General features: G+C 38.5%; 1 protein-coding gene across 1 annotated transcript in view; it reads left to right on the top strand.

The window, feature by feature from the left end:
* The window catches only part of DCDC2 (doublecortin domain containing 2), a 70,229-nt gene extending 54,444 nt beyond the window's left edge, over positions 1-15,785 (top strand). The window contains exons 9-10 of the mRNA XM_075493748.1: positions 11,643-11,990; positions 13,240-15,785. Of these exons, the coding sequence (XP_075349863.1) occupies positions 11,643-11,990; positions 13,240-13,347 (456 nt within the window). The 3' untranslated portion in view covers positions 13,348-15,785. The remainder of the gene's footprint in view (positions 1-11,642; positions 11,991-13,239) is intronic.
* Positions 15,786-15,988: the final 203 nt, after the last annotated feature.

A 15,988-nucleotide genomic window follows, 5' to 3' on the forward strand; every position in this document is an offset into this window, starting at 1 on the left:
ATTGTGCTTTTGGTGTCTGTTGATAATGGCTTGGGGCCAGCCACCTAGGCCACAAGATAATATTTCTGATCCATGCTGCAGTGTAAGGAATCACAGTTTACCCAACAGATTTCTCGAGCTAAAAATCATCCCAACAATATAAGGGATTCTTGAGCATTTTACTGACTTCCTGGTGGTCAGCTCAGTGTTGAGGAACAATTGTTAATGTGAGATTGTAAACAAATGGGAGGGAGGGAGTTAAAAATAGTTGTTTGTTTGTGCCCTGGGAGCTAAAGTGTATTTACAATCTGGGAGATTTCCGGTGTGTGTTGGAGACAATTTTTTGATGTAGGTAGTGGGATACATGATTAGGAGAGGCATTCTGCTGGATTTGCTACTCATGAATAAAGAGAAGCTAGTTGGGGATATGGTACTCAGTGGCAGCCTTAGTTGTAGTAGCCATGAGATGATAGGGTTTAAGACCCTGAAGGAAGTGGGGGTGGCAAATAACAAAATAAAAATCCTGGAATTCAGGACAGTGGACTTTGGCTTGTTTGGGAAACTGGCAGGCAGGACCCTGTGTGAGGTTGCCCTGAAGTGCAGAGGAACACAGGAGATCTGGTTGATCTCCAAGGGCATCTTCCTCAAAGCACAAGAACTATCCCCATATGCAAGAAAACAAGCAGGCATAGCAGGAGGCCAGTTTGAACAGAGGACTCCTGACCTTATAGTAAAAAGGTAGAGTGTGGTAGGTAGAAGAGGTGATGGACTGCTAAGGAGCAGTATAGAGACATCGCCTGGGCATGCAGGGATGAAATTTGGAAAGCCAAAGTTTGTCGAGAAATGGAAACAGATGCTTGTGATTGGGAATAGCCAAACTCTTTGCCTCAGTGATTAAATAACTGGCTCTATGGATGGAGAGCAGTTATTGTCATTTATCTTGCTTTCAGCATAGAATACTATATTTGTAGGTGAAATTGGAAGAAGTGTGGTAGATATGGGGAGGAAGATATCCTTAAGGAAGGTAGGGACTGGATTTGTGGGCTACAAGGTGGATGAAAAACTGGCTGGTTTGATGGGACTTAAAAGGTCAGTTGGTTGAAATTTAACTGGTGCCTGTTTATGGATGGTGGGTTTGATACTGGCTCTGATGCTTTTTAACATGTTCATCGATAACACGGATGATGGCACAGGATGCAGCCTTATCCAGGGTCAGTAGTAAAGCCAAACTGTCATTTATCAGGTGATATGCAGGGCTGTCTTTCAGAGCGATCTCAATAGCTTGAAGGAATGAGCTGACTCGACCCTCATGAAGTTCAAAAAAGAGAAATATGAAGTGGGGTACCTGGGACAGGGTAACTGTGCGTTGGTACAGTCGGTGTGGGTAGGCTAAGGAGCAACTCTGCAGGAGGGGCCATGCAGTTCTTGTGGCTAGCAGGTTGATGATGAGTCAGCAGTACTCCCTTTTTGTGATGAGGGTTGACTGTGCAGGCTGGGCTGCATTTGTAAGAGCACAGCCAGCACATCAAGGGAATGGATTATCTCCCTTGACTTGGCACCTCTGAGGTTGCATCTAGAATATTTTGTCTAGTTTTGAGTCCTTCCTAGTACAAGAGAGGTATTTACAAACAGGAGAGAGTTCAGCACAGCAACACGCTAAAACATGTAGGGGGCTAGAGCCTATGACACAAGGAGAAGCTTAGGGAACTGGGTTTGTTTCACTTAAGAGGCTAAGCAAGAGAAGGCAGATCAAATTGCTCACTTCAGCTACAGATGGAGTTACAGAGAAGATGGAGCCAGCCTTTTCTCTGTGTTGCACAGCAAAAGGATGAGGCAATGGTCAGAATTTGCAGCAAGGAAAATACTAATTGGACATAAGAAAAACATTTTAAACAGTGAGAACTGTAAGCACCTTCCTGTCCAGAGAGAGTTGGGAGTCTTTGTCTTCCGTGATTTTTAAAACTAAACTGGACAGGGCCTCAAACAACCTATTTTTACTTTGAAGTTGGTCCAGCAGGGCACTGGCCTAGATGATCTCTGGAGCAGTTGTCTCCAAAGTGGAGTGTGCACAGCCCAGGGGGTATGAAAGACAATCCATTGGGGTGCAGGAAGAAAATGTTAGAACTTCAGTAGTACATGTATATAATTTATAAATAAGTAAATCTACATATATTGGGGGTACCTGCTCAAAATTTTTTTACTGTTAGGGGTGTGCAATCAAAACAGTTTGGAGACCGCTGCTCTAGAGGTCTCTTCCAACCTAATTTTTCTGTGATTCTGTATTTGTTAATCTTTGATTATTTCAGTCCTATAGTCAACTTTTTTTTTTTAGTAAGCTTTGGTTTCTTATGCTTACTATTTAGCTGGCTGATTTTTTTCAATTTATTTGAATTGGGTAAAAGAATACTAGACATACATTTTTCTTGTCTTCTGCCCTTAAAAAAATGCCTGAGGGGAAAATAGACAGAAGTTTTATGAGCTTATACGTTGTTTTAATTTTGCCTGCGATGCAGATTGGTACATGAACAAAAGCCACATACGAAGTCGCTGCTGTAGCCATTTTGAAGAATGGCACCATACCCATCTGAAAAAAATATCTGGATCTCTCCATTTTGTTTTACGCTGCTGTTTCTAAGAAGGATAATTCTCAGTGATTTATTCACTTTAATGGGAAGGAGTGTCACTCAGCTATTTTATAGACATTGTTCTTGAAGACACATGAATCAGGTGTTTGAAAGAGGCAAGAGCATGACTGTCCTGGTCCCTGATATACAGAATACTACAGCTGTGTCTTTTCACAGCAAATACCTGTCCTGGCCTCAGAGACTTGCATGCTAAACACCATTGGGCTCATCAGCCCTGTTAATTGCAGTTGTCCTTGTGAGGTGTTGTGATAATTAGGATGTGTTGGGTTGTACTGATAGTACTGACATTGGGGAAGAACATGCCACTTGTCGTCTTAATCTTTGTTTCTTATGACATCCTGAAGTATATCCTGCCCTGGTCTTGACAGCGTAATAATCAAATTGAGAAATGATTAGCGTGTTTATTGGCCTCTGAAGGTGCATAAAGAATTCCTCTGGGGAGTGTAAAGCATTTGACAGTGTAAATTGGGTTGTCAGGTCTTAGTTTTTAGGTTGACTGCAATTCATATGAAATCCAAGAGCCCTGGAGACGGCAGCCTTACTTCTGCACGGAGATGCTACAGGCAACAGCTCTGCCGGTGGGTCTCACCAGTTTGCTTCAGCCAGAAGATGGTGACTGTCACTAGGGAGGGGAAAATAGCTAACTCTCCATTGCCACTTCTGTACTTGCAAGTGGTAGCTGTGGTTGTTCATAGAGTTGCCAGTTGCCTCTGTTGATACAGTGCCAGCTTGTGCTGGCAAGCTTGCAACGCTAGGAGCTTGCTTGATACCTCTAAGCTCAGGTACCAAGGCCCATGCATTATCCTCAGATGGAAATATTTTTCAGTTGCTACCAACTGATTTTTCTACCTGGACAAGGAACTGGAAGCAGGTGTGTTTGAGGGGGAAAAAAAATAAAAAAATCAGTAATGCAGAGTATTAATAATCTGATTTTCGTATTTTCAGAAAAGCCAAACAAAGCACCAAAATTTATTGTAACGCAAGCCATGGTTTATTTCTCATTTTAAAACTTCATGTATAGTTTCCTAGGTAATCTGGCAAGAAGCCAGGTGCTTCTGAGTAGCACTGAGTACTTTTTATTCCCAGATAACTGAGGTTACTCAGACCTTGGAAGTCTTTAGCATTTTACATGTTCAGGTTCTTATTAATGACCATTTTAAATTGTTTTAAATTCTGTGATGTAAAGCTTTATAGCTTTTTCTTATCTGAACTGCAGTTTCTGTTATTGCTAGAAATACGGAAAAGGACAGCCAGCCAGGGCTTGACTATCTTGCATAATGCATAAATATTTACATGCCAGCTTTCACTAGAATCCTGACACTTCTGATATGCTATCATTTCCATCAGCCACGTAAATGAGGTGGTGAAGATAGAGCTTAGTCTTTTTTCTTTTTATGCACCTTCTTTGTCTTGCCATTTGAAGTACACAGTTGAACAAATGCCAGATTAGCCATTAACTAAAGTTAGTGTAATACTGGCTAGACACCTGCTTATGTCCTATTCTGTAAAATGCTGCCTGCCAGCTGAGAACACATTAAAAGAACAGGATTTGCTTTACTCCAGACTAGCTGACAGTTGTAGTTGAACATCAAGGAATAAAAATCAGTGTTTTGCCTAAAACCAAACCAGACCCTTCGGTTCTATATTCTGTACCAAGACTTCAGTTTCCAAATACAAAATGGATAGTTTCTTCTTTTGACATGCGGACTTACTCCAGGTTGGTTGTTTACATCACTGTGTCAACATCCATGGGAACTGATGAGAGACTATTAAATCAATTGTGCAAATAGCAAGGGAACAAGGTGATTTTATTGCAGTTCTTGGTAGGGATAAATAATGGGATAAAAAAAGGGATTAAAAAAAATGAATAATGCATCCAACTGATAAAAAGGTTGGAGTTTAAATGTTGTGGGAATAAAGACTTTTTTGCCTTCAGGAACAACAGCAAAACAATACAAGTTTCTTATTTGAAATGGTAATTAAGTGTGTTACTTTGAGTTTGCTGATAATAATATAAATATATTCAAAGTAACTCTTTCTGAGATAGAAAATTTTCTAACTTATAAAGCTTTCAGAACAAACTGCTACTTTTTCTTTAATTTTATATAAGTTGTGAAATACAAAAGCAGCAGTTGGTAGTAATAGGATTGAAATAACACTGCAATATTGCATTAGTTTATCCAGTTCCATAAGCATGGTGGTTGTTCTCCCATGCTGAGCCCTCGGGAGGTGGGGTAGGCGTGAGAGTTATGAGATATGAAGTTGTCCAGTGCATGATCCCTACAAGGAATTCAGGCACGTTGTGCCAGCCTGCTTTGCCAGGGGGTATATGATACTGGCTATTAAGATGTAAGCGGTGTAGAATGAATCTGAGGGGGGGGAGGGTTCCCCTCCAGATTCATCAGCCCCATGTCCCTCCCTCTGTGTTTATTTGTAAAAATCACTGGGTGATAAATTTGTCTAACGGGCACTGGTTTGGGGTTTTTTGTAGATGTTCACACTCTTGGTTCTTTCACTACCCATTTGCTTTCCATTACTATGGACACATCCACTGAGTAATGCAGTCCTGATGCCACTCATTATTCCCCATTTCCTGGGCTATGATGTGATGTGAGATGGTGCAGCTCCCCTAGGTGCTCTCTCTGTAGCTGGAGTGTATCAGCAGCAGCAGAAAATTTGCACCTTTCATTTGCAGTGTTCATTATGGAGTATACATTTTGCTTTAGAGACCCAAGATTCACCTCGGTGAACAGAACAAAATGTTTATCTTTCCTATTGCTGAAGGCAAAATGTTAAAGTTTGCATTGATTCAACATTAAAACAAGCTGACTGCTCGAAGAGACATTCCTTGATTAAAAAGGCTAGAACTTTTCATGAGGAAACATTTTGCACTACATCAGTAAGGATTTCAAAATGGCATTTGGAAAGAGTACATGAAAAACTTTTTATGCTCAAATTTCACTACAAATAATGCAGCTGTAAGTTAAGCCTTCTGGATTTTGAGTGCTGACAAGCAGATAAGATTTTTCATTGCATGTTCTTCTTTTAGCTCCACTGATTTACACTTAATTTTTTTATTGTTTGTCTTTGCAAAATAGGAAAACTTATTCTGGTTGGTTCCTTGCAGCTCAGCATGAGAACAGAGCTCTTCCCTCGGTTTCTGCATTGGATGACTGATTTCTGAAGCTGTAGCAGCAAGGTCTGATCTTTTCTTTAAAGGCCTGTGCAGCCTTCACTTCTTCCAAGTGAAGCCTGCAAAGGCAGTTCTGTTGTAAAACTAGTGTTGATACCACTTTGAAAAAAGTTACCTGTCTCTGTGTGCACCCGTCTTGAAAAAATCTAGCAATCCTAGAGCAGACAATTTCTCAAATTACTTAACTTTTAGGGCATTTTTCATTCACTGTAGAAGAGTCTATTTCAGGAAAAAAAAATCATTTCTGTATTTTTGCAACCTCAGTAGGGCTTCTTTTTAAATGCTTATCAATCTTCTCATTGTCTATAGGGATGCTGAACAGATTATACTGTATTGTAGGGTATGAAGTTCAGGTAAATTTTAATGTACACATTGAAAATGTTGTGGAAAAACTAGACATGATTGTCATGTGACAAAAGATGGTGAAAAATATTGTTGACTTAGGTACATCTTAAAAAAGTAAAGAACTGATCAGATGTTTTCTTCTCTGCCATGGCCATCTTGTGATTAAGGAATTATGCACGCTTCCAGTTACCACACAATGAAACTGAGGAATGGAGTTTGAAAAGCTGTTTTTTCTACACTTCAAATTACATAATTTCCATTCATTCCAGTTAGACTTCTGGGTGCTCTGATCTTATGAAAAATTGGACTCTGTGGACTTAGGTGCTGCCTTGTTGTAAAAAAAAAAAAAAAAAAAAAAAAAAGCATCCAACTCATAAAAAGGTTGGAGTTTAAATGTTGTGGGGATAAATTTTTTGCCTTCAGGAACAACAGTGCATTTACAATGTGGGATGTGTAAGACTGATGAACCCTTAACTATTCATTTGCTTGTTTTTAAGAGCCTGGGTTTTGTAAATGATGTGGAAGAGAAGAGGGCTGCTGTCACTTAGCAACCCTATCTGGTTCGGGAACAAAATGTTTTGCTGTTGGAATCTGTGCAGTGTGGCTACAAAGCATTCCTGACTGGGTAGGAGCAGGGGCAGCTCTGTTCTGGAGAGGTTTGGTGCAATCAAAGTCAAGTGTCCCTGGTGCTGCATTTGTGAGATGTATTCATGCCAGTATTTGTGACCACTGAGATTTTTGTTGTCTACCTTGTTGTTTGTCTGTTGCGACCATCAGCCAAGTAAACATTTCTAAATGGCTTCAATAAAGCAAAATTATGTTTTACATTAATGGTACAAAATAATTTCCGCCTTAAATGATTTGTGATACCGCACTTTTCAATATTCTAGTATCAGTCATGTACAAACCTTCTGAGAGGTTACATTAGCATCCCTAGAGGAAAAGAAGTCAAATGCTTCAATGTCTGAAGATCTCCTGACTTATTGCTTTTGAATGATGATGGCATTTGGTAATGTAGCTCTTAATGAATGATAGCATGATCAGTGTAATTAGAATACATCTTTCTTTTTTAAATGCTCTGTTTTTGCTGAGATTAAAAATACCGTCAAGCAATCATCCTTCTTGAATGCAAAATGAAATTCACTCTGTTCCTCATCAACCTGCTAGTAAGGCAGGAGGTTTCCAGAAGGCAAGCTGGGTCCATGTTTCCAGCATGAAGTTGAGAATTACTTCAGTTGTTCTACGTGCCTTTCAATATACATATACAAGTCTTTTGCCAGTGAGTCTTTTTATTGCTAGTCCATGGCAAGCAAAGAATTGTGCTCACAGTCATGAAGGAATGGTTTGAAGACTAGTTATTCTAACTACTGTACTTTCAACTGGGAAACTACAAAAGCATCACCTTCACTTAAAAGATGCAGCCAGCAATACAAGAAAGAAGGTTACTTCCTATTTTCTTGCAATCATACAAAAGGCAAGATTACAAACCTTCCTATGAGTAGTTCTGACTATAGGAGGAATGTGGGTAATCCATCGCAGTCACCAGAAAAGTCCCCTGTCCTAGAAGTCACTTACTTTTCCGTGAAAATTACCTCAAGGAATAAAAACGTAATCACCTCATGCTTCTCTGGTCCTAGGTTTACTGCTGTCAGGTTCAAGTTGTGTTGCTGGTTTTTGTGATGTGGACACAGGACTAAAGTAACACAGGAACACTTATTCTATAGTTTGTTACAGTATAAATGTTTAGTTACCCTGGGCTACAACTGGCTGGGTGCTTCCAACATGAATTTTTGAAGTGCCCCGTGTTCTCTGTTATGATCCTGGAATATCTCATGTCGATGTGTTGATATTAATGTTTGATGCTCATGGTTGTTTAGTTGTGTTACAAAGTGGTGAGAGGCCTCAGTCACTCAGGCCTGGAGACATAGTTGGTTCTCTGGATTTGAGATGCCCTGAGCTTTTACCGGAATCCCAAATGTAATGTACTTGTACGACTTCCTGTGAGCCAACACACTGGCTGAAAGCTGAACTCTGACTTCTTGGGTGCAAAGAGGAGCAGCAGAGTCCCACATTGGTCTTGGCTATCCAGCCAATGCATTCCATATAGGAAGCTCTTAATGGAAATATTCTGGTTATTCAAAAGATGACTGATGAAAAGCTAAAAACTAAGATGTGAAATGTCACTGCTTTTCCTTAAGTATACAAGATCATTGCTGACTTCTAGAAATGAGTCTGATAATTTCTGCAAGGACATGTAGGTCTGAATTGGCGCACCTGGTTTGCTTTCAGTACGCCCATCCTGATTTATTCTGATGGAGAGAACACAGTTTGCAGTAACTATGATGTATACAAAATAGGCATTTTGTACAGTTGTAGGTGGAGGGATGGCTGGAGTGTATCGAAATCAATGAAAAGGTTCCCATTGACTCCAGGGGACTTTGAATTATACCCTGACCCAGTACGCACTTTAATGTAGGCTTTAGCTCACTATTTCAGATTCATTGAAATTGCTGGAACTGTTCAAGACAGTAAAGTTAAGCATGTACAGCATTTACAGGCTTTGGGCCATAAAAAACTCTGGTTTTCTCCCTTTTTCTGTTTTTCTCCCTGCATGTATATATGCACATAAACATTCTCTTCCCCTAAATATGAAAAATCTAACTTTTGCTAAGTATATCTCTTTCTCAGTGAAGAAGGTGTACTTAATAATCTGTGCATAGCTAGTAGATCAATAAGATCTCAGTTGAAAGTATAACACTTTTTATGTAAAGAGCAATGTATGATTTGGTGGGTGATTTTGGCCTTCAGTTCCCTCCCTACAGTCCTGTCTTAGGTCTGCTGTGTGTTCTGAAATGCATCGTCTGTGGTCATATTCACATTTGAAAGCCTACCTATGACTCTGCATGCAGTGGGAACCATACTACCTTTTAGATTACCTTGCGGAAGGTCATTTCCTCTGGATCAATGTTGATTTTAACTTGTTTGAAATGTCCATTCTAATGTAGTGCAGCTTGAAAGGAGATTAAATGAAGAACGCATTTTGCTTTCCAATTATTAGCTGTAAACATGACTTTTTATTTTTGTCTGTAGTAGTAATAGCCATTGTAGTAATATGCTCAGCTATCTTGAAATTTTCAGTTACTATAAAAACATTATGCTTGCACTGATGGGATTTGTTTTACCATTCTTGGTTTGTACTATTATTTTTCAGGCAACTGGTCAAGTTAAATTAGTTGAAATTTGAATTTTATTTCATGCCAGTTCTCTGTGAGCTTCCAGTGAGTTCCTGGGTACGGCTCAATAACGCTCAGTTTTAACTCTTAAAAACTTTGCATCCACACCTATTTTAGACAGATAAGGTCTAATGACTCTAGCTAGCATAGCACCTTAGGAAGTTACTGCCCTTCAAATGCCCATTGTGCTTCTATGCCAAAGACTACTTTCACAGCAATGAAACCAGTAAAAGCATATGCATTAGGATACATATGTTTACACCATGGCGTAGAGTCTACAACACCTTCTTCTGTAGTCCAAAATGAGCCACCATACTAAAGCAGTTCAGGCAAGGGCAGATACTCTCTTCTGATTGTACCCACTACCAGGCAGTAACAAAAAGTTGGAAATAATAATATTTTGGATGACTACAACAGTTAACTGAGAAAGCCTGGGTTTACTTCTTTTCTTACCCTCTCTTCCATTTGATGTTTGTAATGTCATAGCAAGCAGGTGTCATTAAGCAAAACCAAAACTGCTTACTTTTAGCTGGTGGTGTCTGGTGCATGTAACTTGACCTGCCCTCCCCTGCTTCTGGTCAGAACCCAGCGCTGCTAATTTCCTTAGCAGACTGAAAACAAGTTAGTAGGTCACATGTGTAAGACTAGCAGGTAACTTCTGAGAATGTATGGATCTACAGATTCTTTTCTATCTTTATGTGCTGGAGGTTACCAAAGTTGGCTCAGGTTTGCTTTGGATGGTGCCTTCTTTGAAGGTGTCTGTAAAGACTTGGCTTGTTTAATTTTTATTTTAGTGGTAATAAGGCCAGTTTGATGTTACGAGATGAAAGTGAGTCAGGAAGGCTTGAATAAAAAACACACAGAGACTACTGTACTTCAAAAATTACTTATGGAGCCATTATTTATCTGGTCAGGTAACCATGTAATATTTCTAGTAATTTGTCATTCTATGGATTATTACAACACAATAACTTGTCCTTTTTGAAGCTGTGTCAATGCTATATTGTGCACTGGCATAATAAAGTTGTCTTACGTTGCTACTTAGATATCAAAGCAAAAGCAAGGTGTTTCATCAAGAGGCTTCAATCAGTTGTTGGTATTGCTGAACTGGCTTTTACTAATATGTTGAAGGTGATGAGAGAATTCTTTTGAAATGTTAGTATTAGTGAGGGAAGGAGATTTTTAGAAGACATAACTTACAGGTCTCTAACAGGTAGCTGCCTGCATAAAGGAGCTGCTAATGATAGTAAAATTCCAAACACTTTTGATTAAGAGATAATCTATTGCTCTCAGCTTGTTTGCTTTAGATTTAGAGTCTGATGAGGCTGTGTGGGAGGCAGACGTCCTGTCACTCCTGTGGGATTTTTTTTTTCTCTTTATTTTCATTCAAACCTTAGCACAAGTACATAAGTCATCTTGGCAGCAGGGGCATTGGTTCACTGAATAGTCAGGTGAATCTTCAAAGATGAAACTGGAAGACAAATGACAAAAACTAGAGAGTATGTGCATCAGTCTTCCAGGTTGTCATGAAATGATGCTGCTAGCAGCTTCATCTATAGTGAGTTTCTGCTTACTCTTCTTCAATATGGGACAAGATCCTGTTCCTCTGAGTCTGCTGGTCCGACTCTGTGTAGGAAAAATTCATTGCTAAATGTCAAACAAATCCTAACCATGCCACCCTACATAGGGGTCTTTGGAAAGGGGATGATGTTATGGAAGTGACCAGTAGGCCTACCTCATCTCTCTTGCTGCATTTCTGTGGATGCAAAGAAGACAGGCTGCACAACAGGACCAATTGGCATGCCATGGTCTGGTCCATAGGCAAAATGCTTCATGGGGAACAGTTTGTGGGCTAGTCATGTATGATATTTTATTGTGATAGGATTTTATAAACAAGTACGTACTAAATACTAGAATGTCGGAGAACCTGGAATAGCTGGAACAAAATAGCTGTTCCTGTAGTAATTAAATCTAGTTCATTCCAGTTGTTTTGGGTATGGTCAAATGGATTAACCCTGTGTAATACATTTAAATCTCACTAACACATTTTTTTAATGTAGAATAAGAGTGCATTATGGGGTGTTAGTACAGGAACATCATTTTCTGTCCATGTAGGCAAACCTCAAATTAGCATACTTACTCCCCAGTAATGAAGTAATTGTGATTTTGATTCTGTCATGTTTCAGAATTGCGTGGAGCATTCTGATTAAAAATGCCTCATAATGCTGCTGCTTTTCCTTTCACCAGAGGCCAGCAGAAACTGTAGATGAAGAAGAAAATGCAGAAGAGGAAAATGACAGGGGAGAGGAGGCATATAAAGGAGAAGAAGAATATCCAGAAGTGAATGGAGAGGAAAGTGGGGAAACTGTTAAAGAAACAAGTGAAGTGGAAGAAAACAAGAAGAAATTAAATGAGAATTATGAAGATGAAGCAGAAGAAACAGAGAATGTTGACCAAGCAGAGAAAGAGGAACTTATCCATTTAAATTGCAAGAAAAACGAAGAAAATGGTGAGGGAATGGAGCACTTGAACTACCAAGGTGATCTTCAGCCTGAAGAAGAAATAAAAGAAGAGGATTCTGACAGTCAGAACCAGGTGAGTGTTTATTCTTTCAGTTTGTTATTCTTAAGTTATTGTTCCTCATTCATCTCAGCCTTAGGCTTCTCAGCTAGTATCTAAGTAGCTCACTCCTGGTAAGGTCCTGAGAACTTCAGTTTGTGGGAAAAGCTGTTTTCCGTCTGTATAGATCAGTTACATCAGTAATTACATTATATGCCCTCCAACTGAGAAAGCAGATGTTTCTCGCTATTTGATGAATCTGCATCTCCTGCTTTCCTGAGTATGCTGAATTTTGGGGAAAAAAAAAAAAATTCTTCCAATTTCCAGAAAAGCATAATCATTATATATTTCCACACTACATTGTCCTTTAGGACAGAGCAGAAGGGTGTGTTCATGAAACCACAGTGCCTCATTATTTTGATGAGTTGACTTTCACAGAAGTTGCATTTCATAAAGGGCTCTTGCCATTGCTTTGTGGAAGTTTCATCTCCTTTTCTTAGAAATTGGAAAAGACAGTGGACATGAACAAGATCCTCAAAGTAAGGAGCTTTAGTCAGTTTAAAAGCAAATATCCCATTAATTAAGGAGACACGGTAACATGCTGTTGGCTTAGATGGAGGCATGCAGCCCAGAAAAATAAATTGGACTACCTTGACTGTCAGATGAACTGACCAGAGAACAGAATGTGGGAAACGAAGTGTTTTGTTTGATGGGGAGAATCCAGATCTGGGAACAGTGGGATTCTTGAGCGTCAGAAGCAGAACAACTTGCTGCATATTCCTATAGGCTGCTGAAAAACAGACTTTTCCTCTGCTTCTTGTGACACTGGGAATGGTTTCTTGCACCTTGCAACTGGGCTTTCTTCTGTTTCTGTATGACACACAAGAACATAGTTCAATTAAGAGAGCTGAGTAACGTGACATTTTCTTGGCCCCTGAATTTATTCTATGCTTGATATATTGATTTTTTTGGTTTGTTTTTAGAAAAGCTGAAGTTATTTATGGAAGTGGAGAAAGTGAGTGAGCATTCACTTTAAATGGATATGTGGGTAACTGGATGTTTGATGAAAGAACTGAGGGGGAACCTCTAATTTGAGTACTTTCTCCTTTGGAAGGTATATAAGTATAAGGTAAATAAAAATATTAATGTGATCACTCTCGGAAAACAATTTTTCACGTTAAGAATACCTCGTGGAAATTTTAGGATGAAGTGCTAACATTGTATTGAAATGAGGTGAAATCTTTGTTACCCAATGAAGTTAACAGTACCTGTCCTTTTTCTCTAGGTTGATTCCCATCTTGAAAAAACATCCACGAATCCAAGGGTGACAATCACCAGCCCACAGGAAAGTGAAAAAAATGACCAGAGCAATGACTATGCTGCAGTTGCGTAGATAGAAAAAATGTAATGAGCAGAAAATGAAAGATTATAATACCTTAAATATAAAGCATGTTATTTTTTGTGATTTATAACTTATAATGGGAAGATAGGTTGAGTACCCACATATTGAGTCTTGAGATGTTAATGCCATATGGACTGATACAGAAAACAAACACTAATAGCTACTAGAAGAACATTGAATTATTTTTACAAGGTGACATTTTCTGATAGATTTTGAGGGGGGAAATACAAGAGTACTGTATAGTAGTATTAGAAATAAATGAACTATTCTGTGGTATAAGATGGTTAGCAGTAATAGAATAACTACAAAAATGACACTATTCCAGAAAAAGGAAAAAAATCCCACCCAAATTCAACGTCAAAACTTCTTTGCAGATTTGTTCAGAAAAGAGAAACAATTTTTTACTTTTAAGGAGGACATACGTAGTTTTTCCTTTTAAATTCCACCTTATATATATGATTTCCAGGCATAATATTAAGATATAATGAGAATATGTTCCTCACTTATTGGAGTTATGCCCACAAAAAATGAATCGTTAGTTTTTACATTCATAAATAGCACTTATTTAGCACTATGAATGTATGTAGACAGCCTACGATACTGCAGCTTGTTCCCATTTACAGCAAGTTTTGTTGCTTGTCCTGCACCGATCGATTCACTAAACAGTAAATTGTTATCACAGTGAAAAAAAAGTAAAGGAAGAGTATGTAGCAGGTTAGTTTCAAAAGCTGAGTTTGAATGGATTCGTAATTCAGTCTATGTATGTGAAATTTAATTTATTAATGAAAAAAAATGAATAGGCCTGGATTCAGACTGAAATTGCCATGAAACCATTTCTGTCAATGGAGCCATTTAATATGAAACACATTAGGATGAGTCCGCCAGTTTTCTGTAAAAGTCGGCAACGATTGCTGCATTTATGAATCCTTTACATAGCCTTAATGGTTGGAAGTGTATCATCATCTTTTTAAGCAAGCTGGCTCCTGATAGGCTGTGGCTTAATTTGCATTATTAAATAAGGCATTGATCCACAGTATTAGTTCTCTTAATGATACCAATTTCATTGCTCTTATCATTTCTCTGTTAGTAATGGGAATAATTTGTAGTTCATAGAAATACAGCCCTGAGCATAATTTCACTAATTATACAAATGAAATAGTGGGTTTCTTTGTCGTTAATGCTGATAAATTATTGCTATGAGAAACTAAATGTCATTTTTGTTGATTTCATGCCATTAAGACAAAAATTACATTTATGAACAAATTGAACTTGGAGCACTGTTTGAGGAATGTAAAGAACCACTTGTCATGACTGAAACTCGTACAAACATCTTCACTTTTTCTAACTATTAAATGTACTTTTCTAATGGAGTAGAAATACGTAGAGATCCTTCAGCATGTTTCTGAGTATTGGCAATGTAAGTAAAAAACCTGTAGTGTTAAAAACCATAGGAACAGGGTTAGAACAGTTTGCCCTGCGGCATCTCTGAATTGTGTATGATACGCGTGTCCTTTGTTGAACTGTCTGACAAAGATCTGAGGGAATATTACATTTGTGATCAGTTCAAAATAAGCTCCTAGTTTAGCCAAGCTCTTAAACAAGTATGTATGCTTCTGTTATTTGATACAGCAATTAAGCCTATGCTCAAATATCTTTGATTTCACTGGGATTTAAGAAGACATTTAAAGTTAAGCAGAAGTAAAAAACAACCAACCGTCGTGTGTCGTCCCCCCTCAACCAGAATGAATAAAATAACTGTACGTGCTAGTGAGGAAAAATGACACACAGAAATCCTCTAGGTATCTTTATAGTTAATCCTGCATTGGAATAATATATGCAGGAGCATTAAAAGCCCTCCAACAATACTTAACCAGCCAGAGAAGGCAGCTCTGTCTCCTTGGGGGGCTTAGAGGAATTTACCCGCTGAACCTCTGTGCAAAGCTGACCAAGGAAAATGGCTAATGCTGTGTCTTTGCTCACTTAGAGCTGAATAGCTCATATGCTTACCAGTAAGCGTGGGCTTAAATGTGTTGCTGAATCAAGACAAATGACAGTAATCTTGTATTGCCATTACTACGAATGGGCTCTTTGATAGAAGTTAATGGTGTACCAAATACAGGACTCTACGTGCTGTCATCTTATTGCGGATTAAGACTTGAACAACCTCTGAGATGTTCCTCATCCTCAAAAGTCTGATGTTAAATTGACACCCAAAAATGTCTGATGGAGATACTTAATTTGTAGAATGTTTGCCTCAAAATGTTGAACCTAGAAACAAGATTTAGAAGAAACTGAGGGATTTGTATGGTGATACTTTTCTTCCTTTTGGTTTCTATTTATAGGTCCTGTTCGCCAACAGTTTCTGTAATTTCTTTCCTTTTCCCCAAATGTTCGGTGTCTTCCATGCTTCAAAGACTTACAGATATCAATAAGAGTAAAAAAGTAATTGATTAATTGAGCAATTGATTTTTATCAATTTAAAAGCTTAAACTAAATTATAGGGAAGTGTAATATGATAATTTTCTTTCATGGGAACATGAAATCCCTATGAGTGTTATTCAGCCTTTAAAATGTTTTCCCCTCTGTTTTCTTGTAAGAAAGACAGGATATATTTCTTTAGAGTAGCAAATCA

The sequence above is a fragment of the Mycteria americana genome, chromosome 2, assembly GCF_035582795.1.
Source record: "Mycteria americana isolate JAX WOST 10 ecotype Jacksonville Zoo and Gardens chromosome 2, USCA_MyAme_1.0, whole genome shotgun sequence".
NCBI lineage: Eukaryota > Metazoa > Chordata > Aves > Ciconiiformes > Ciconiidae > Mycteria > Mycteria americana.